This window comes from Nansenia antarctica (assembly GCF_963989245.1).
Source record: "Nansenia antarctica genome assembly, chromosome: 12".
Taxonomy (NCBI): Eukaryota; Metazoa; Chordata; class Actinopteri; order Argentiniformes; family Microstomatidae; genus Nansenia; species Nansenia antarctica.
In genome coordinates, this window is record NC_137682.1 from 3689230 (window position 1) to 3713129 (window position 23900).

General features: G+C 42.0%; 2 protein-coding genes across 2 annotated transcripts in view; both read left to right on the forward strand.

Annotated features, from left to right (window-relative positions):
* Positions 1-545: 545 nt before the first annotated feature.
* Positions 546-11623, forward strand: LOC308168304 (3-keto-steroid reductase/17-beta-hydroxysteroid dehydrogenase 7-like). The gene is made up of 9 exons (XM_080542836.1): positions 546-625; positions 2740-2943; positions 4358-4450; positions 4780-4894; positions 7647-7841; positions 8916-9020; positions 9532-9588; positions 9841-9939; positions 10314-11623. The coding sequence occupies exons 1-9, from the start codon at positions 591-593 to the stop codon at positions 10446-10448; spliced, it is 1038 nt and encodes a 345-aa protein (XP_080398962.1). The 5' UTR covers positions 546-590; the 3' UTR covers positions 10449-11623.
* A 2421-nt stretch (positions 11624-14044) lies between these two features.
* LOC308168320 (SERPINE1 mRNA-binding protein 1-like) overlaps positions 14045-23900 on the forward strand; it is a 10079-nt gene continuing 223 nt past the window's right edge. The window contains exons 1-9 of the mRNA XM_080542869.1: positions 14045-14392; positions 16783-16978; positions 17382-17534; positions 18618-18689; positions 18825-18899; positions 20246-20447; positions 21580-21645; positions 21949-22140; positions 22378-23900. The exon at positions 22378-23900 is cut by the window's right edge and continues 223 nt beyond it. Of these exons, the coding sequence (XP_080398995.1) occupies positions 14104-14392; positions 16783-16978; positions 17382-17534; positions 18618-18689; positions 18825-18899; positions 20246-20447; positions 21580-21645; positions 21949-22140; positions 22378-22437 (1305 nt within the window). The 5' untranslated portion in view covers positions 14045-14103 and the 3' untranslated portion in view covers positions 22438-23900. The remainder of the gene's footprint in view (positions 14393-16782; positions 16979-17381; positions 17535-18617; positions 18690-18824; positions 18900-20245; positions 20448-21579; positions 21646-21948; positions 22141-22377) is intronic.

Genomic DNA, 23900 nt, shown 5'->3' on the forward strand with positions numbered 1-23900 from the left:
TAATAGTATTGTTAATGTGAGATATGACGAGAATGATTATGAATCATATAATTTGTAGAATAATGTTATGTATCCCTCTGGACTCGGATATTGCAGGATGTATCTGTTTTGTAAGGTATTTCTTTATTGTTGCAATGTTCTCAATGAAATATGTTGTATATTTGCCAAAGACAACCTTGTAAATAAAGGATGGAGAAATACTGTCAAACTATCTGACTCCATGTAATGTATATTTCTTTCTTTGCAAAATGTCTGATTTGATTTCCTTGAGCCATCAAAAGAAAGCATAATATTAGCAATTTTACAAAGACTCAAAGGTATTTAATATAAGTGTGGAGAGGACATTGTAGTATGTTGTAAGTTTTCAAGTTTTGCGCTGCTTGGGGAAAAATGACCCTCTTGAGCCTCTGTAGTCGCCTGATTGGCCAGCGGCGTTATGACATCCAATCACACCACGTGTGCAGAGTGAGCATTGGATGGCGTCATCAGTGTGCTGATCGGACCAGGGGGTTGTACAGAATGATAGAGCTCCATTCTACCACCGCTCAACTCTCAATGATCAACCTCAAACCTTTGAAGAAGAAGTCAGCATGAAGAAAGTCATTTTAGTGACCGGTGCAAATAGGTACGTACAGAAATTACTCCTAGATATTGGAGGGATTCCCTGAGATCAGATGAGATGTGCGATGTTGAGATTGCAGGTGTTTGCACAACGATCAATGTGTTATTATAATATAAGGAGGATACATTGTCGCAAATAATTGCATACGACAAAAGTAACAAGATTTTTTTTAATAATTCGAGGCGTCTGTGTTACATGCAGATCTGTAGCTACTGCAAGTTACATGCAGAACTGGATGAAAGTTGTTGACTCGCTGTCACTGTCACTGTCACAAGCTTTGTTCTTATTGGCTTGTCACCATTCAGGCTCTAATCCTACACTAAGCTGACTGTGCAGGACTGATTTTCCACTGTGCAACAATAGCTTTGGAAAATAGTCTATATCTGTTTACAGTTAACATACATTTCTATTGTGTGTGTGTGTGTGTGTGTGTGTGTGTGTGTGTGTGTGTGTGTGTGTGTGTGTGTGTGTGTGTGTGTGTGTGTGTGTGCGCGCGTGTGTGCGCGCACACGGGCGTGTGTGTTTGAATGAATGAATGAATGAATGAATGGTCTTTATTGTCATTAATACAGTACAGGTACCATACAACGAAATTTGGGAGGGGGGGCTCCCCTGGTGCTTGGAAAAAAAATACTAAAACAAGAAGGGAAAAGAGCTGGTTTACATAAATAAAGGCTATATACACTATCCACTATACTATACTACTATACTATACAATAAAACACTGTGCTGTACTCTATGCTATGCTATAAATATCCTAACATTCCCTATATCTGTTTGTGTTACACTCACGGGCCACTTGATTTAGGTACACCTTGCTACTAGTACCGGGTTGCTTTCAGAACTGAACTGCCTTAATTCTTCGTGGCATAGATTATCAACAAGGTGCTGGAAACATTCCTCAGATGTTGGTCCATATTGACATTATAGCATCACGCAGACAGTTGCTGCAGATCTGTCTGTTGCACATCATCATGCGAATCTCCCGTTCTACCACGTCCCAAAGGTGCTCTATTGGATTGAGATCTGGTGACTGTCTGTGGAGGCCATTTGAATACAGTGAATGGACATGATGGTCAGCAACAATATGGAGGTAGCCTGTGGCCTTTTAAACAATGTTTGAGTTCAGCAGCTTGACAGCTGCAGGGAAGAAGCTGTTCGCAAGTCTGCTGGTGCTGGAGCCTAGACTCCTGTACGGTGTCCCATGTGGGAGGAGGACAAACAATCCATGACTGCGGTGAGAGGTGTCTTCAATGATGCCACGCGGACACTGGTGGACTCGGGGGGGGCAGGGGGGGCGACCGCCCCTCCTGGTGCCCCCACGGTTGAAAAACGTTTCGCTTAAGTGCCCTTTTGAGTGGCCAAATTAGAGGATGTGCCCTATTGGTGCCCCTCCAATGGTCTAAATTTGACCATATGCCCCCATAGTTGAAAAACGTCGCACTAAAGTGCCCTTTTGAGTGGTGAAATTAGAGGATGTGCCCTATTGGCTGCCCTTCCAATGGTCTAAACTTGACCATGTGCACTGATGGGGTCCCATGTTGTGCAGTAGGTGCCCTTTTTTTCTTTTCGCCCCCCCTGCCCTTCAAACAGCCTGAGTCCACCACTGCTCGCGGACACAGCTTTTCCTGGAGGCCCTCGATGGCATCTCCTGTGATGTACTGGACGGTTTTCACAACCTGTTGCAGCAGAGCATTCCCATCAGAGACAGAGCAGCTGCCATGCCACACTGTTATGTTATGCAGTTAGGCAGAATGCTCTCGGTGGTGCAACCGATAGAAATTGACCAGGATCCTGCTGGGAGACAGCTGGGCTTTTTTCAGTCTTCTCAGGAAGTATCAGACGCTGCTGCACCTTTTTGACCAGAGTGGACGAGTTGAGGGTCCAAGACAGAGAGGTCCTCCTCGGAGATGTGGACACCCAGGAACTTGAAGCTGGAAACACCACGCTCCACCTCCATCCCATTAATGTAGATGTGGGGGTGTGTTTGCAGCATCTGGTTTCCCTGTAATCCACAATGAGTTCCGTGGTCTTCTTGGTGTTGAGGGCCAGGTTGTTGTGCATGGCCAGTGAGTGTATATCTCCTTTATCTATGTGTATGTGTTCCCTCCCTGCAGTGGCATCGGCCTGGCTCTGTGTGAGCGTCTGCTGTGTGAGGATGCTCAGCTGAAGTTGTGTCTGGGCTGCAGGAACATGCAGAAGGCCGAGGCGGCCCGCTCTGCCCTGCTGACCTCTCACCCCGACGCCCACGTTGACCTGCTCCGCCTGGATGTGGGCTGCGTCCGCTCAGTCCTCCAGGCCGCCCAGGAGGTCCAGGCCAGGTACAGCACTCCTGCACTTTCACCCCCCTGACCGTACTATCCTGCTAACCCCTATTAAATACAGGGTATCCACGGTGTCTTGAAAAGTATTAAAAGTTGATCAATCAATTTTGGGAAAATCAAGACCCTTAATAAGTATTAAAAAGTCTTATCACGATTTTATGAAGTTTTGAATTTTTTGGGTATTTTTCTGAATTAGACTCTGTCCAAAGAGTTTGAGTCCTAAAAGCGTTTAGTAAAAGTTCGTGAATTTATTAGTTTTATTAAAAAACAAAGATGAACCGGAATTCTGTTGTATGATAGTGGTCTAGTCTATTGCAAACTAAAACTGTTAAGTTAAAGGTGTCACTGATGTAAACGGTTACAGCTCGAAGTGGCGGTGAGGTCTGGAAAAATATTGACAAGGTCTTTAAAAAGTCTTAGAAAGGTATTGAAATTAACCTCAAGATTCCTGTATATACCCTGAGTAGGTAACATAGACACGGCTGTTCTAGTGTCAACTGTCACTTAGATCCAACTGTCACTTAGATCCAACTGTCACTTTCAAATTAACCTCAAGATTCCTGTATATACCCTGATCACACTATGGAGCCCAGCAAAGCTGAGCTGTACTGTGCTGCCCTGCTGTAATAGTGCTGGAAAGGACAATGTGCAAAGAAAATATCCATGCCAGTTATCGTACAGTTAGGGTCAGCCCTGTGGAGTGAAAAGCCTGAGTAATTGTGAGTAATTATTGATATAAGAATCTGTCCTTTGCTTTTAAATACACAGTAATTACCTTTTCAATCGTCTGGTCATCCGACACCCATTGAGCTATTAGCCAACTGTTATTATAATGGTAGTAGTAACAGGAGTTGGCCAACAGTCTGCAGCCAACAGGCGAATAAAAGCTAACATTACATTCAAAAGTAATGGATAGATTCACTTATTGAAGCTGATTACTATAAATCTGTTATGTGCTCAATTTACCGAGAGCCAAATATTCTCATGAGATGGCACACTCCCCACACACTCACTGTACCTCATACCTCAGTGTTTCATTCATTCAGTATATGCCATTATCAATTAATCAATATCAATATCAATATCGATACACATGATAATATATCATTGGGGCGTCTGTGGCGCAGGAGGTAGAGTCGCCATCTAATGATCACAAGGTTGGCAGATCAGTGGTTCGAGCCCCGGCTGGCCACATGTCGAAGTGTCCTTGGGCAAGACACTGAACCCCAAAATTGCTCCCAGTCAGCGGGCCGGTGCCTTGCATGGCAGCTTGCCGCCATTGGTGTATGAATGTGTGTGTGAATGGGTGAATGAGAGGCCGTTGTAAAGCGCTTTGGAGCAGCTTTGGAGCAGCAAAAAAGGCGCTATATACTGTAAGTGCAGTCCATTTACCATTTACCATATACCACAGGTACAGCAGACTGGACTTCCTGTACCTCAATGCTGGCATCATGCCCAATCCACAGGTGGACATGAAAGCCTTTTTCAAGGGTCTATTTTCCAGGTAAGGCAAAAAAAGTTCAATTTAATCCAACTCTCACCCTGATCAACATACAGTGCTCTACTTCATGTAACAATGACTCTCTGTTCAACTAGACAGTTCTCAGATCAAATTAAAATGCACTTTATTCTTTACAATGAATGAATTACCTGTTGGTTTCTTTGAGATGTATTATATAAAGTACTACTAGACACCATCATTTGTACAATAGTTAATTGTGTTCAGTGCTTTGAAGTAAAGTGGTGTAATGTGATATAAAGTGGTGTAATGTGATATAAAGTCGTGTAATGTGATATAAAGTCGTGTAATGTGACGTGATCTCTATGTTGCAGCAACGTTGTCAACATGTTTTCGACGGCAGAGGGAATCCTGACCCAGCAGGACAGCCTGAACTCAGACGGCCTACAGGAAGTGTTCGCCACAAACCTCTTTGGCCACTTCCTGCTTGTGAGTCCCATATCTCATGCACAGTTCTCAACAATTCAATTCAATTCAATTCAACTTTATTCGCCATGTGCAGTGCACTAGGAACATGATTTGGTATTCTACCATGCTAAACAAGCTACAGTACATACAACAACAAGACGACAACACGACAATACTCAAGACAAAATTGACAGTACCAATATTATATATTATATATATTATATATACAGTACAAAGAGGTATATCAGAGGTATATCAGAATTAAATCAATTAATCAATGAGACTGTATAGCACATTTCATACACATGCAATACATACAAGAACAAGGGAGACATTCATAATTTAATTTAATTTTGCCATTTAGCAGACGCTTTTATCCAAAGCGACTTACAATTACGAATTACAGGGACATTCCCCCTGGAGTAACTGAGGGCTAAGTGCCTTACCCAAGGGCACACTAGTAGTGGTGTGGCTTCAGGCGGGATTTGAACTCACAACCTTCCGATCCCAAGTCCAACTCACTATCCACTAGACCACCACTACCCCCCAACATTCAAAACTAGGGGTTACATACTGTACTGTAAGGTTCTCAGGCTCCACCTGGCTGGGGAATCTCTTCTCCTACCTTGGCTTGTCCCTGTGGGGGAGGACGGAGGGGATTACCTCCTTATTCTTCTTCCTCCTCAACTCGATTCTGGTCTTGAGTGTTGAGAGGGCAACCACCATTCACACAATCTGTAGTCCTTTTTGAAGGGTTTGGAGGACCTCAGCCACAGGTGCATAACATTGGCCCCGCCTCCCCATTGGCCCCGCCTCCTCATTAACCCCGCCTCCTCATTGGCCCCGCCTCCTCAGGCACACCACCTCAAATTGGGCAGGGGACTAACATAGGTACATAGAGTGACACAACAGGATACAAACACAGGAAGATAATAACATATTGCAGCTCAAACTAAAGAGAGGACTGTAGAGATCTGTAGAGACATTGTTGATACTATATTTGTATAAGAAAGATAATAGCCTCATTCTCAGACACACACTTTATCATCTACTGTAGATACATGAAAGTGTGTGTCTGAGAATGAGGCTATTAACTTGTCGTATACAAATATAGGATCAACAACGTCGTACAAAGTTATTGGAAACCTTGGAGCTGCGGATGTTTCATTGCCGAAGGGAAAACGATACCCAGCTCACTGTAACAGGCTGTGACCTAGAGACTCACGACATTAAGTATTCAAATCTTTGTTCCCATCTCATCTATTTTGTTTCCATTCCGTACCCCCCTATGTCTCTGTTTATGCCTTTGACAGGACAGTCTCGGTGACAGACTGATTCCTAAACTGCTGTCTCTGGCAGTGACATCTGAGTAGGGTTGTATGGCTGAGCTGTATTGTGTTGTACAGCTAATATAAGCAGACAAGTTTCACATTTCAAAGTTTATTGTCATGTGTACATTATCCGGTTGTAAGGCAGTATACTGGTAATGAAATTCTTTTTTTTTTTTTTTTATTTGTTTTTCAGATTTTATCCCTTTTTCACCCAATTTGGTAGCCAATTTAACCCAACTTAGCATCCAATTATCCCCTGCCTATTGCATTGGATCCGCCGCCCGACCCCGTGGCCGGCAGTCCCAGAGGAGGGCGCCAGGCAGACTAGGCTGACTGGCTCCTCGAGCCCAGTACCGTTATTCCGGCACCCCAGGGGGCGGTGTTGCGCGACGGATCCTAGTCCAGAAATACTCCTATACCCCCCCTCGGAAGCGGCCGGCCAATATGCCGCTTCCCGTGTGCCTCGGCCATTATCTGGATCTGGCGAGCCGGGATACGAACCCCGGCCCCGGTGGGCAGCATGCACTAGCGGCCAGTGCGTAGACCGCTACACCACCGCGGGGCATGAAATTCTTATTCGCAAGCCCTCCTCTTCGAAAACACAAACCGTAATGACACAATAATATGGTTACATCCAGTGGCGGGCGGTGCATTTCACACCTAGGCCTTCAGTGATGTCCTACCTGAATTATTCCACCTCTTAATACCATCATTATGACGCCATGGCTCTAGAAACTATACATTTAGACAGAAACGCAGTATAACCGGGCGTTGCCATTTTTATTATAGCGGCTCTCTCTCCCGCTAAGCGTATCACCTCGTCTGGGTGTATTAAATTCATTGCATGAAAACGAAAGCGTCAGTTATTTCCCGAACTTTGCTTCTCGGTCTGTCGATCTCGATAGGAGAACCGTATGGAGTCCATTCAAGCATTATGGCTGAAATATGATTGGATAAAAGCTCTAACATAAAGGCCAGCCCTTCAAATCTCAATCTGAGGCTGGAAGCAGCGCAACCAAGAGGAAAGCTATGAAATGAAGAGAATAGACTATGGGGAATAATTGAATACATATTTGTGGAAAAAATATGTCAAAATGTAATTTATATTCTGATGATGTTTAGGCCAGCAGAGAAGTCCTTACGGCTCACCACTGGTTACATCGCAATACACAGTAATAAAGTAGCATGAGTGGCTCTGTATACAACAATACAATAATATATAATATTCTAAAATATAAAAAAAAAAAAAAAAAAAGTGAAAATGTTGTTAACAGATGTTTGGGAATTATTTAAGTATGGTTTCTTCAAATGCGTAGAAAAGGTATTTAATTCTCTTTTGCAAAATGAGAACAGTTTACAAGCATGACAGACACGGTCTGACAGTCAAACGTTACCAAAAATGAGTTTATAATTCTAACGTCACGAACTGTCTCTGTGGTCAGGTCAGACAGCTGGAGCCGGTTCTGTGCCAGGCAGACCATCCCTCCCGCCTGGTGTGGACCTCGTCCAGCAACGCGAGACGCTCGGCCTTCCAACCGGACGACATCCAGCACAGACGAGGGACGGAGCCCTACGCCTCCTCCAAGTACGCCGCTGATCTGCTCAGTCTGGCCATCAACAAACACAAGAACAGCCAGGTGATGATGAATGAATGAATGAATGGTCTTTATTGTCATTAATACAGTACAGGTACCATACAACGAAATTTAGGAGGGGGGGCTCCCCTGGTGCTTGGAAAAAAGACTAAAAACAATTGGAAAAGAGCTGGTTTACATAAATAAAGGCTATATACACTATCCACTATACTATACTATACAATAAAACACTGTGCTGTACTCTATGCTATGCTATAAATATCCTAACTTTTCCTATCTCTGAACCTTATGTACACAAGGGTTGTCATATGATGCCCACTCAGTTGAATACAACAGTGTGTCCCTAATGTTGGGCCGTTGTGGCTTATCTATTGTCGATCATGGCTAAGCCTATATAGTAGGTAGCAACATACCAATCCATAACATAGCCTACATTTTTATTAGCCCATAGTATTTGACCCAAACCCACCTGATCCGATCTCACTATTATTGTCCCCCAACCAATGAAATCGGGGAGGTTCCTAATATGATTCAGTCTCTGTCGTTCGTATGTCACACACTTTTTCTCTGACATCACTGGGACAGTTTTGATAAAATGATGGGTCTTGCCATACAACATACGTTTTTAGCGAGTGGCATTTGTAACCAAATAATTTGCCTGTTGGAAATATTTTGTTTTAGTTAACACATTTTTCTGAATCATATTTTGAGAATTCAACACAAAACTGGAAGAAGCAAGATTGATGGAAATATTGGTTGTGCAAATATTTGGTCTTAGCCAATTGTAAGAAGTCTTATATCAATATAGAGTTAGTACAGTAGTAGCCAGTAGTAAAAGTGTCTCAATGTCATAGTGAAAGGTTTATGAATAAACTTAAGAGAGACGTTTTTCAACCGTGGGGGCACCAGGAGGGGCGGTCGCCCCCCCCTGCCCCCCTCCTGAGTCCGCCAGTGCTTTACATCACTCTCCTTGGATAGAGGGTTGCTACATCATTCACGGGGGACAACATGTTTACTGTACACTTGTTTTTTATTGACTCGAGCCCACCAAATCCACGGGTAGTCCATGTATGTGATCAGCAACAACAACATGTTTTTTTCCTCCGTGATTGACAGGGGCTGTACTCCTCAGTGATTTGTCCAGGACTAGTGATGACCAACCTGACCTACGGCATTCTGCCCTCCTTCTTCTGGACCCTCATCATGCCCATCATGTGGCTTGTGAGTTGTTGTTGTTGTTATTCTCTCCTTACATGGTTATTACATGGTTATTACATGGTTATTGGTCTCTATCTGTGAACCATCACCATGCAACTCATCTACTATTGTTACTATATATATATATGAGTATATATGTTACGGTACATGTGGGAATACGGTACATGTGGGAAAACTAGGGTTAGGGTTAGGTGCTACGTCGACTTGGTACATGCTGGCATGTCTAACCCTAACCCTAATCCTAACCCTAATCCTAACCCTCATTTTCCCACATGTACCGTGTTCCCACATGTACCGTAACATATATACAGTATATACTGTATATATATGTGTGTGAAAAATGTATGCACTCACTGCAAAGGAAGTGACTTTGGATAAAAGCGTCAGCTAAATGGCATATATCATCACCTTCTTAAAATAATGTCATATTTTCAAGTTTTATATATATATATATATATATATCGTTTTTTATGTATTCAGTATATATATTTAACATTGTTGTTTTCCTAAACAGATAAGAATCTTCACCAACACATTTACGCTAACACCATACAGTGGAGCTGAAGCTTTGGTAGGTCTCTCAAAATAGTTTTTCAGACGTGATGCATTTTGGATCTGTGTGCCAGTTTTGGGATATGTTAAACTACACAAGCATCTAAAGTGGGGTGCAAAAAATCCGGGCACCCCTAGTCAAAATGCCTTTTTCAATTCATATCTACAGTATGTAAAAAAAGAAGCAAACCTAACCTGTGTGTCCATCGATAAAAAAAAACTGACATTTCCAATGAGTGAGGGACCTGACATGTTATCCTACTTTTCACAGCACTGGCTATTTCTGCAGAAGCCAGAATCACTGGATCCAAGAGCAAAGTACCACAGTTTGACATCAGGCCTTGGGTCCAATTACACACAGCCCAGACAAGTAAGTGTGTGTACTAGCATTGACCTTACTGTATTTGAAATGCCAAACCCATCCCACACACAGTAAGGTAACATATCTTGAGCTTAGAATGATAAGGTTCTATCTCCGTTTAGGGTAGTTCAGAGATATTGAGCGTCAAAGTTTTTACATTCCATTATGTTTTGTGAGATGGAACCTTTGTATTTTATTAATTACTAACTAAAAAATTTCAACATTTAAAAAAAAACACACATTAATAAACACCGAATGGATCAGATTATGTAAAAAAATCAATTTAGACAAGAATGGTGATAGAACCTTATAATTCTAGCGTTACGATATATGAAATATGTTGGTATTGGTAACTGTTACAGTTTTGTTTTGTTTTCCTCCAGATGGATATTGATGATGACATGTCGGAGAGCCTTTATGTTAAACTCCTGGAGTTGGAGAAACTAGTTCGGGGAAGATTGAGAGAAGAAGATGAGGACCGACAAGCACACCAACAGTACCTGAACCAGACGGAGTAGTGGACCGCTCCTCAGCTTGACTGAGCGTGAATTATACGGTTCTATCTCCATTTTTGTCAAAATTGAGTTTTTTACATAATCTCATCCATTAGGTGTTTATTAATGCCTGTGTGGTGTTATTTTTAAAATGTTGACATTTTTGAGTTAGTAATTAATAAAATACAAAGGTTCCATCTCACAAAACATAATGGAATGTAAAAACTTTGACGCTCAATATCTCTGAACTGCCCTAAACGGAGATAGAACCTTATCATTCTAAGCTCACGTGAGTCTGTTCTGTATTGAAGAAAAGGTTTTTACTCAAGCGGGACTAGTTGCATATGATGGCATCGACACCCCACATCCTTTTCTGTCAGAATTAATCAAGTTACTCAATCAGCTGTACTGTATGTGTTGACTTTTGATTCAGTCAGTCACCACATTTCAATTGCCCCCAACTCATTCTAGTTCAATTAAGGTCACCCGTTTTCCCACGGTTTGTTATTCAAACCTGGTTTCTAGTGTGTGAGATATGAGAGTACAGTTCCTTTTGGTGACTACAACTGAGGTACAAGTGGCACTTCACAGAATTAAATTAAATCTATTTTTGTTTAAAAGTATATGTCAGAAATATTGTAAATAAGTAGTACTGAAGGTGAACTGGAAAGGGTAACATTCTCATTGCTGTGAGAAGGACCTTGAAGATAGAAAGAAAATAAGTATTTCACCCCCTGCTGATTTTGTGAGTTTACCCCCTTACAAAGAAATGAACATCTCGAATTTATTTTAATGGTAGGTTCATTTTAACAGTGAGAGACAGAATATAAAAAAAATATCCCCGAAAATCACATTATATGAATTTTGACTTTTTGCACTTTAAAAAAATATTCTGTCTCTCACTGTTAAAATGAACCTACCATTAACATTATATACTGTTCATGTCTTTGTAAGGGGATAAACTCACAAAATCAGCAGGGGATGAAATACTTATTTTCCCCACTGTATCTGCTGCTAACTATTTATCTATCACCAACGATCTATTGGTGTCTCTAGACTAAAGTTTTGTGGATCAACCACTCATGGTAATCATTTCGAGTTGAAAAGGTTGATAACATTGATTCATTCCATTCCTTCAAGTATTTGTTCCACACACCTTGGATCACAGTGCTGCCTTACAATTAGCCTAAAAGCTACTTGTAGCCTACTTGTAAACTGTAGAACTGTGAATAAATGGTAATTATAATTTGTTGTTGATTCAACATTAATTCTGTATGCATGAATAATCAACACCATCACTCATTAGATTAGATTCAACTTTATTTGCATTGCAGAGTTACCAGACAGCGAAATGCAGTTTAGCATCTAACCAGTAGGGCAAATAGTGAAATAAAACATAATATTGATAAGTACAGTATGGCAAGTATATACAGGTATGTACAGGAGAGCGTAGTAGTATGCTATGTACAGTTAAGGTAGCTATGTACAACATGGTCGATAAAGATGTAGAAATAGAGGCTATATCAAAAAGGAGGTATGTGCAATGTGCAAAGATATGGTATTCCATGTAGTGTTGGCTGGCCTTGTATTGTTACCTTGCTCTTACTGATTGGTTCTTGAATATAGATACATGCTAACCAGTTTGTGACATTAGAATTATAAGGTTCTATCTCCATTTTTGTCAAAATTGAGGTTTTTTTACACAATCTGATCCATTAGGTGTTTATTAATGCCTGTGTGGTGTTATTTTTTTAAATGTTGACATTTTTGAGTTAGTAATTCATAAAATACTACAGTTCCATCTCACAAAACATAATGGAATGTAAAAACTTTGACACTCAATATCTCTGAACTACCCTAAACGGAGATAGAACCTTATAATTCTAAACTCACGAGTTCAATTCGTACCATCATCTAAAACTATCTATGAATTAAAGAGGATGTTCTATGGGCCGATTAGGTCAACAGAGCAGCAGTTGTTCTTTGTCTGTATTGCTGAGCACATGAAGGAGTTCACTTGGGTAAACCAGCAGCCACAGTCTTAACCTGATAGCTTTATCATGTTTCCTACACACAAGCTGCCATGGTGTAGTTTTACAGCCATGATTAGGGGGTAGTATTTGTGGGGTGGTTTGTTTCATGAGGCTAACACCAATTACCTTCAACCTATTATCATTTTGCATCGCTCGCTTCATTCATACAAGATGATGATGTGAGGTTAGTGCGGTGGCTGGTGTCATTTATTTGATGAAATAACAATAGCTGCATATAGCCTACCATATATGCACGACATGCATGACAGTGTTGCATGGTCAGCAAGCACCATAATGTGTCTCAAGTGAATTTGTCCTCTGTGTCTCTAACAGCAGGAAAAACTACCCAGAGGACAATAGAGCAGCTGGCTGGTGTATAAAATTATCAAAAAGCTAGAACTACTTGGCTTTCAATTTGTCCTTCAAAGTATTCAGCAGCTGGACAGGGTGGGACAGGGTGGTTACCATGCCGATTCAACAGTAATGAGGAGACTTGCCGGAAATAGCACCAGCTGTTTTACAACATGACCCCATCTGCCCCAACAACATTACTTGCCTTTTATAAAACCCACAAATCCTTTAATCTTCAGATGTACACACTGTACAGTGGAAGCATGAGACATCTTCTGACCCTCACCACTACGTCTCCTAAAGAGACCCGCTTTCCCCTCTACTGTGTCCTTAAGAACTTCTATTGCCCCCCTTGGACTGTTTCTCTGTTTCTCCAGTGTAAAAAAACAAAAAAACAAAAAGGTTTTAGAAGAAGGTGATAGAAGAAGGTTTTTCCTTCTATCAGTGGCCCCGGGCCTGAGCTGGATTACTCTTCCTGCTACGACTGGTGGATTGATGATTCACTTGCTTAGTATTCAAATGTATTGATTGTAAGTCGCTTTGGAATAAGGCGTCTGCTAAATGCCAAAACTGTAAAACATTTACATTTAGGTCCTCTCCCTAAATGTCCTATAAACCATCTTATATATATTGAACTGAACATGTATGATATATTATGAACAATTGGTGTGGTGGTATATGGTATTAATTGTAAGCAACATGTCATCAATGTATGGTTAACTAGTACTAGTGTCTCAAATGCTGTCCTCTTGTCAGTGACCACCAGGCTTCAGACAGAAATGTTTCAGGTGATTACTACAACATGATTGATGAAACAATATTAGACATTAGTCATACATGATGACCTTCTGACAAGTGGGAATAATAATCAGTATAAGTTTACAAACACTAAAACCATGGCACCCACAGGCACAGCAGCAGTTTCTTGGGCACTTGGAACTTTGATGTTTTGCATCTTTATTTCTCCAGAGAAAAAACGTCTGTTACATAACGAGGGGGGCATGCATGTCGGCCGTGCTCTGACATGGAGACAGTGAAATTAATGCATGCATTGTTTATGTACATTAATTTTAACAAGCCTTGCTCTGTTGTGGAATAGACGACTACATGCCCCATATGGCGCACTAGACTAGTGAGTATCCCGGATATTCCTCGTCGCCGGAAGAGACGAAGGCATCTTTCCCAGCCATCTTGTGGAACAACATCTAAGCGAATTGCACCAAATTCGCACCCAAAAACCCAAAACCTCTGTAGAATCGGAGGTTGAATCCCACCTAAAGGGGCACCTTTCAATCATGCCCGGACATCTGCAAGAAGGCTTCGGCTGCGTGGTAACCAATCGGTTTGACCAGCTATTGGACGATGAATCGGACCCGTTCGAGGTGTTGTTAAGAGCCGCGGAGACCAAGAAGAGAGACGGGGGGGCCCCTGGTTCTGGTTCTGGTTCTGGGTCCAAGTCTGCAGCCCACCAAGCTGCCAAGCAGCCGAAGAAAGAGTCCCAGAAGGATCGGAAGAACCCGCTCCTGGACTCAAAGAAGGAGGAATCATCGCAGGCTCCAGGACCTGTACCTCTGAGAAAAGAAGGTGAGGTTAATTAAAATAGCTACAATATCTTGGGGGACTGCTTTGAATGCATGCCATGCATGTCATGATGCCCAATATTATTCAGATAATATTGACTGTAGTTTTACATAAGGACTTTGCACTTATATGACACTCCCACTCCCCTTAACTCATGCATAAGATGTGTGTGTGTGTGGTTGGTGCGTTTGTTTATTTTAAAAACGTGCATGCAACAAAGCTAGTCCAGTCTGCAAGACAATGTTATTATTATTATCACTGCGAAAACACAAACATGCATGGTCAATATGCGTTCCTTGTCCTGTTGTGATCAATTTTAGAGGGCAATGCATCTATTGCTGGCATGCATAGGCTATATGATATGATAATATGTTATTATTATTATCACTGCGAAACACAACATGCATGGTCAATATGGTTCCTTGTCCTGGCTGTTGTGATCAATTTTAGAGGGCAATGCATCTATTGCTGGCATGCATAGCCTATATCCAGTACTTTTACTGGATTTTTACTTACTACCTGCTGGGTAAATATATAGATGCATGTAAATAACATAACGGTCCTTAAACCTGGCTCGAGCCTGTCGCTGAAATTACACTCCCACTTGCAAGGATGCGATGAATGTTAATAAATGCATTGCTCCAAGACAAGTCCTTCACTACGCAAGCGGCTGTCTGTGCAGGACTGTGGCAAGTTTACCTAAGCTGTCAAAACACCACTAGGACAAGCCTGGTCATCTGGACATACCAACATACCACACATTCTTGCATGCTTGCCAAACACACTACGTACTGGTATGCAATGCTCCAACCAGGAGGAGAAGTCTAGCCAAGCATGCATGTGTTATTTTTCCTCGAGATTATTTGTGTAATTGTAGCTGTCAGTGTCAAGAAGAATGTCAAGCCAGACAGACAGGGCCCGTGCGTTGTTGCTGCAAGAAGAGCTACAGCTACAGAGACTCAGTGGCTTATGTACTGTCTGTCCTGTGTTGTCCTGTTTTTGCATTTGTATTTGTTTTTGTTCATGTATACATGTGAAAAAAGCATAAATGCACCTACTGTAATGCCAAAACAAATTCCTATATGTGTCAAGCATAATGGCAATAAACGTTATCTGAATCTGAATCTGAATCTGAGCTTACAGGCTATTATAGGCTATCGTCCAGACAGTGCAGCTTGTTTGCAGATTGATTTGCTGGATGTTAGGAACTGATGAACAGTTTGGTATTTGCACAGCACTGTTTATTTACGCTAGTCCTTTCCAGTCCACCTTGTGTTGTAGCTAGCTATCTAATAATATTTAGTAGCATCTGTCACTGTAGCTAGCACTATACAGGGTTGTGGGACATAGATGTGCATGCATACTGCTAAGTGTGTTGTTTTTACACAAGTGCACAAGTCTATTCGAAGGCAACCTTGCATAGTTAGCTCTAGCTAATAAAAGTGAAGTGTGATATAACAGTGTGATTATAGAACATTCAAAGACCGTCATGATCTATAGCCAGCTCGCTACTGTCTGCCAAGTATTGGCTGTAAACTTATACCTTGCTGATCACTGGTCGATATTGCATGGTAAATGATGACATTGACATACAAGTTCTGGCTGTATTCGTTTGTTTTGTTACTAATCAATATAGCTGTAGGTGTAGGTTAGTAGCTGTACTGTACTGTCAGCTCTCTGTAAGGAAAGAATCTCTCGTTCAAGCTGGCGTTCTTGATTGGCTCCGTTGGGGTCAAAAATCTTATGTTCCAGTCTATTGTTCCAGTCAACAGGGGTCAGCTCGGATGTAGCCTCCGGGTCCACTTGTCTTCAAAGCGGGATTGTTGTGTGTGTGTGGTTACACCTTAACTGCTCCTCCTGAGACATCTTCTGCCCCTCAGCACTGCGTCTCCTGAAGACACCCGCTTTTCCCCTCTACTGTGTCCCATTGCCCCCCTTGTACTGTTTCTCTGTTTTTCTGTTTCTCCAGTGTCAAAAAAAAAAAAAAATTTACAAGAAGGTTTTTCCTTCTATCAAGATTCACTTGTTTAGTATTCAAATGTATTGATTGTAAGTCGCTTTGGAATAAGGCGTCTGCTAAATCGTGACGTTAGAATTATAAGGTTCTATCTCCATTTCTGTCAAAATTTAGTTTTTTTACATAATCTGATCCATTAGGTGTTTATTAATGCCTGTGTGGTGTTATTTTTTTTAAATGTTGACATTTTTGAGTTAGTAATTAATAAAAAATACAAAGGTTCCATCTCACAAAACAGATAGAACCTTATCATTCTAAACGGAGATAGAACCTTATCATTCTAAACGGAGATAGAACCTTATCATTCTAAGATAGAACCTTATCATTCTAAGATAGAACCTGATAATTCTAAGCTCAGGTGTTGTTGTGATGGCAGGTATCAGACGGGTGGGCCGGAGGCCAGACCAGCAGGGTCCGCCTGGTTCCCAGCAGCACCAGGGTGGGCAAGGCGAGGGGCGGCCCTTCGGGGACAGGAGGCCGGACAGGCGAGGGCCCCCACGCGAGCGCCGCTTCGACAAACCTACTGAGGAGAAGCCTGAGGGTGGCGGAGGAGGAGAGTTCTCTGCAGACAAGTGAGTTGCTACAGTGAATTCGGTTGTTAAGTCGTGACGTGTTTCCGGGTCCAAAGTTGGCTGAGGCGCTCTCTTCGAAATGCCTCAGTAATAATAATAATTCATTATATTTATAAAGCGCTTTTCCGAGGCTCAAAGACGCTGACAAATATGGGAAAAACGGGAAAGTGCTGTGTCCCTTGTTGTATGAATAGATCCCAGTCTAAAAAATGATTGAACTGTCATTCTACCGCTGTAGTACACTGGTACTCTGGTGCGGGGAATTTCTGGTTTGGACCCGGAAATTGATAAACGTCACGTTTGACGTCAGACTTAACAACCAAATAGTAGCGGTTATTGATCATAGCCCCGAGCTGCTAATGATTGTGTACTAACCCAGTCTGTCGCTCTCTCTCTTCCTAAGGCCTTCTGGGGACAGACCCCCTAGAGGGCGTGGTGGTGGTGGTGGTAGAGGTGGCCGCGGTGGAGGAAGGGGTCGGGGGGGCATGGGCCGGGGCGACGGCTTTGACTCCCGCGGGAAACGGGACTTCGACAGACACAGCGGCAGCGAGAGAACGTGAGTCATCATACCCTATCCGGTTCCCTCCAAATTGTATTCGGGAGTATTTAAGCTACAGCTTCTCTGTAGATGAAAGCGGCAGAGATGCACCAATCCAATACTGAGCATCAGTCATTAATTTAAATTAATTTTGCCATTTAGCAGACGCTTTTATCCAAAGCGACTTACAATTACGAATTACAGGGACATTCCCCCTGGAGTAACTAAGGGCTAAGTGCCTTACCCAAGGGCACACTAGTAGTGGTGTGGCTTCAGGCGGGATTTGAACTCACAACCTTCCGATCACAAGTCCAACTCACTACCACTAGACCACCACTACCCCAGTCATAATTGCCTAAAATGCTGGATCGGGATTCCAAGATAGGATTGGTACTCAGTATCGGCTGAAACTCAAAGTTCAGTACTCAGAATCAGTGGCGGACTCAGGCTGGTTGAAGGGCAGGGGGGGTGAAAAGGAAAAAAGGGCACCTACTGAACATGGGACCCCATCAGTGCACATGGTCAAGTTTAGACCATTGGAAGGGCAGCCAATAGGGCACATCCTCTAATGTTGCCACTCAAAAGGGCACGTTAGTGCAACGTTTTTCAACTGTGGGGGGGCACATGGTCAAGTTTAGACCATTGGAGGGGCACCAATAGGGCACGTCCTCTCATTTTCGCCCCTCAAAAGGGCATTTTTGCCACTCAAAAGGGCACTTAAGAGAGACGTTTTTCAACCGTGGGGGCACCAGGAGGGGCGGTCGCCCCCCCCTGCCACCCCCCCCTGAGTCCGCCAGTGGTAGAATGGTATCGGCAATGAAACGTTGGTATCGGTGCGTACCTAGTGGTTAGGGGTGGGCATCGACGATCGATAATTGATCGATAATTGATCGATAAGGATCTTGGTCGATCACAAAATAAAACATTTGGTCGACCACAAAAAAAAAAAAAAACTTTTTTTTTTTTTTTTTGTGATCGACCAAATGTTTTATTTTGTGATCGACCAAGATCCTTATCGATCAATTATCGATCGTCGATGCCCACCCCTAGTGGTAACATTAGTGTTTTTGGTCTTTCAGTGGCGTTTCCCCTCTGTTTCAGCAGTCAGAAAACCGAGGAGAAGCGTGGCGGGAGCGGCTCTCACAACTGGGGAACCGTGAAGGATGAAATTAGGTGGGTAGACCTGCTCCTCAACCAATCAGTGTGCCGATATTATGAAAGCTAACATGTTATTCTGTTATTCTGCAAGGTCATGAAAATGTGTGTTTGTGTAGATATTTACTAGTTTGTGCATTTGCATTTTTTCAGCGAGGTTGAACAGACCGCTGCCCCTCAGTTAACCGCCGAGGGAGAGGAACACCCACCTGCTGATTCTGAGAACAAGTGAGTTGATCCTCCTTGGGTGTCCAGTTTTCACCTCCTCACACCCCCCAGCAAATCACACCAGGGCTCATCTGTGAAATAACATTTCCCAACATGCTTCTCTAGTTACTACTGACTATTCTGATCTCGCCTTTTAACGCAGGTTATCCGCGGTGTCTTGAAAAGTATTAAATGTTGATAAATACATTTTAAGAAAATCAAGACCCTTAATAAGTATTAAAAAGTCTTATCACGATTTTATGAGGTCTTGAATTTTTTAGGTATTTTTCTGAATTAGACTCGAGTTTGAGTCCTAAAAACTTTTAGTAAAAGTTTGTGAATTTATTAGTTTTATTAAAAAACAAAGATGAACCGGAAATTCTGTTGTATGATAGTGGTCTAGTCTATTGCAAACTAAAGGTGTCACTGATGTAAATGGTTACAGCTCGAAGTGGCGGTGAGGTCTGGAAAAATATTGACAAGGTTTTTAAAAAGTCTTAGAAAGGTATTGAAATTAACCTCAAGATTCCTGTATATACAGGGGTGCACATAACTGGTGCGCCAGTGCGCATGCGTCGCCAAAATGCATGCTGCGCGGCAGATCAGCCGCATGAACGCGCTCTTGCGCACCAACAGCTGGAAGTTTTTTTCTATTATTTTTTTTTTTTTTTTTCCTAGTACCAGGGGAGCCACCCCTCCCAAATTTCGTTGTTTGGTACCTGTACTATAGCAATGACAATAAAGACCATTCATTCATTCATTCATTCATGATGATTAAGCTTGTAGCATAAATAAATGCTTAGGCTGTAACTTTTTGTTGAAAAGTTGATTTCAGTGTTTACAGAACAGAGCAGTGCTTAAAGAGATGTCTGTTTATTTCAGTGTGTTTAAAGAACAGACATTCAGTTAGTGCTTAAAGAGATGTCAATTGATTTCATTGTGTTTAAAGGAGTCTGATAGACGTTCATGCTTAAAGAGCAGTCATTTGATTTTGCATTTGTTTATTTTGTTTTGCACACAATCATTTGATCGTTCATCTTTATTTATGAATAAATGTCGTTTTGCTAATATAAGTTATCCATGTATCCCTTTTTTATCCATCCTCTGGGACGGGTCGTGACTCGCGAGCTCGGGGAGCACCAAACAGCATCCCTAGGTGCTCCTCTGAGCACTGGCCCCAAAAAGTTATGTGCACCCCTGTGTATATACCCTGTAACATCCGCACGAACAGCACTACTACTAATAGCAATACACTACTGTCAGTCAACAAAATATTGTAACATATGTTGTCTTAAGTTTGACGTCAGGTGACGTGTTCAGGAGAAACCCGTAGGCCCTAAACCTATGGGATGTGATTGCCTCTTCAGGGAAAACGAGGTTGAGGAGCTAAAGGAAGAGGGACCAAAGGAGATGACGCTGGATGAATGGAAGGCCGTGCAGGACAAGGAGCGCGCCAAGGTGGAGTTCAACATCCGTAAGCCCAACGAGGGAGCCGACAGCCAGTGGAAGAAGGGCTACGTGCTGCACAAGTCCAAGAGCGAAGATGTAAGTGACGAAAAACCCAAAGACGTAAGTGACGAGGACCGAAACGGACCGACCATTTCTATTTTGCTAACCGCTGTGCAGTCATTTACATTCGATGTTTATGAATCACATCTGTAAGTATTGGAGCTAATGCTATATGAACTAGAGGGGGGGGTGTAAAAGAGTTAATTGATGTTTAAATGCTTTGATTGTTATTGATCGTATGAACACAGTCCAAACCTTCTACACATTCCTCTAGATTCTAGAGTCTAGTCTAGATTCTAGAGTCTAGAAGGAATGTTGGTAAACACTTGAGTTGTGGGCATTTTCATATTGTCACTTCATTTGCCTCATTTAATAGCAGTTTATGGATTGATAAAGAATTTCTGCTCACAAATGTCTGTATACTCTTTTTAAATCGCTATTAGGGCTGGGCAAACGATCAAAAATTCTTTTTCGATAATCGCAAGAATTAACGATCAATTATAGATTAATTGATACGCTTTTTTTTCATAAAAAAAATAAAAATAACGTTATTTGTGTTGCTATTGCACACATTCATTCATTCACATTCAAACTAGACACTACAGTCAGATAACAATCCAGATAAACAAGGCAGTGAGTAGCCTAAATTGTTTAACTTAAAAACACATTTTACGTTATAAATAAAAATATAGAAAATAAGTAACTCACCATAGGAGCAGTAAAAAAACAGTTACTCACAAATAGGAGGATGACTGAAAACGTTAGTGTCCTTAAGAGCGTACAGCTTAACTTAAATTTAAACTCCAGCGAAAGACTGTAGGCGGCAGGCCTACTGGTTCTTGTTCAGAAAGATGATCATGTTAACATGTTCAGGGGTGAGAGACGAACGCAATCTGGTGACAGTTAGGCCAGCCTATTATTAAAAATAAATAAAAAGAATAATATTAATGATTATCGATCAAAATATTTTGTGATCGACCAAGATCCTTATCGATCAATTATCGATCGTCGATCATTGATGCCCACCCCTAATCGCTATAGTGTACTGTATTCTTTGAAGTATTGTTTTACTTTTCACTTTATTTAATAGTGTGAACCAGCCAATCGCTTTTTGCCTAAGAGCAACTGTCATCATTGACCAACGTAGCTGAAGTTCTTTTTCTCATTGTTGCTCTTCTCTCAACCAATCCAGAAACCTGTTGTTGCTCTGATTGACGCCGCAGAGATGGAAGCAGAGCTGACTCCGCTGTTCCCCAAGGTACCTGCTGTTTTTTTTTTACATATTCGCTCCCATACATCCAACTGTGATCAAGCCGGCTGTTTAGTTGTGCGCACACTTCTTATGGAATAGCAGTTTTTCCTCCAGGATACTTTTGTGTATCTAGTGCAACAGATACGCCTTTTTCCCTGTACAGAAAAGTACAAAACTGTCATGTGCAAGGCTGTTGTTGATTTTGAGCCAGAGTATAACTAGCTGGTTGGCTACCTGAGTTTAGGAGGTAGCAATGTATCTGCCCCTCTGGCTGAATGTAAAACAATGTCGACTCTTCTCTCCAATCAGGGCAATGCTGATGAGGCCGGAGCAGAACACCACTTCCGCAAGCCAGCCAACGACATCACATCCCAGCTGGAGATCAACTTTGGTGACCTGGGCCGCCCCGGGCGCGGTCGCGGGGGAGCTCGCGGAGGAAGGGGGGGACGAGGTGGCGGTGGAGGCACCCGGCCAGCACGTGGGGGAGGTCGACCCGAAAAGGTAAACAATGTAAGCTGTAGTCATCGACCGCCTCACAAGCTATTGTCACTAACCACAAAAGTAGGCTATATGCTTATTATTTGCTAAGTCTTGCAAGATTTATCAAAATAAACCTGGATTTTTCTAAGAGTCTTCGTGAGACTTAAGATCGAAAATAAGTCTAGATTTTCTTTTAGTGACGTTGATGGAATACCCCCCAGGTATAGAAACTTCCTTCCTCTCTCTCTTTGTCTACAGCCGGGTGGTGTGTCAGTCCCCAACGTGGACGACCCAGAGGCCTTCCCGGCACTGGCTTAAGACTCCAGCACCCCCACCAGCCCCCCCATCAGCCCCTCTGGGCCCCTCTACGAGGCTTGCATGCTTACAACTACTTCTTCAAGTATACGAGAAAAACAAAAAGAAAGCGACGATTTTAATGACGAAAAAGACTGTCATCCCATACCATTGACATCTGAGGACTGAAATTTTACCTGTTTTAAAAAGGAGAGGAAAAAAAACAGAAAAGGACTTCTCTTGTTACACTGAAGCAAAATTATTGGTAGAAGTTTTGTATTTAGAGAAATGATAGCGGGGATGTTTTCATACAGTATTTTTTTTTGTTTTTGTTTTTTTCAGAGATTATGCATACTTCCATGGATATTCTTTTGTATTGCTGCTTGAATATACCGTATGCATTTCCAAGACAGAGGTCGAAGTGTGTGTCTGTCTCTGACCCCTGTGAGGCTTTCTTGCTGGCTTTCCTCAAGACTTAAACCTGAATGTTTTGGGGTCATCTTTAGACAAGTGTTCATTATTAAGGGGATATGTCTTCAAGTCATATATAACTTAAATGTTTTAGACTTACAATACATTTTAGTACATGTGTACTAAATATTCAACATGTGTTTTCAAAGTACCTGAAGTCTAGTGACTCTTCGTTAAGCTAGATATTTTTTTATGCTTGTCAGTGAAAGTGAATTCCTCTGGTTTTCCTTTTTGTTTATTTTGTTCCCCTTTGATGTTCTTTGCTCTTTTCCGGTGGATCAGTGGTTTCTATGCTTTAACCCTGGTCCTATTTTACTACCTGTGTCTTCAGTCAGCCAGTATTTCTAGGCTGGTCCTTTTAAGTCATACAGGCTCGCCTGAGCACCACTAAGCGAAGTGTGTGTGTGTGTGTGTGTGTGTGTGTGTGTGTGTGTGTGTGTGTGTGTCTGTGTCTGTGCGTGCGTGTGTGTGCGTGCGTGCGCGCATTCGAGTGATTGTTAATAGTGATTGTGAATGTGAACGATAGTTACTTAAACTTCACGTATTCCTCTGCCATGAACTTGACCACCTACTGAAAGTAGACTGCAGGTTCCAAGCAGCTTGGTTTTGCCTAATGTAGCTTTTATTTTGAGAACATGGTCGTGTTTCTATCTAGGTTTAGATCGTGGACTGTGGACATATCTTGCACTTAAGAGTATTGATAAAGATATTATTTTAGAGCTGGGAAGCACATGGTTCTATCAGCACCGATACTCAGAAGATGGTTTTCGTTTGTTTCCCTTGTGCGATCATCTTTGCTGTTATTTTTATATTGTTATTATTTTTGTTATCTGCATTCTGCACTACTGCGTAATTTGTCTGAAAGAAATGTGCCGTTCAGCATTGGTCCAATCGAGTGCTTCGGAATATTTGAATGCTGATCATGCTTAAAGCCAGCTGTGTCTGCGTTGTCAGCCAGGTTTTATTTTACTAATGTGGGTATACTTTACACTCATTGGGTTGGGGAAGGAGATACA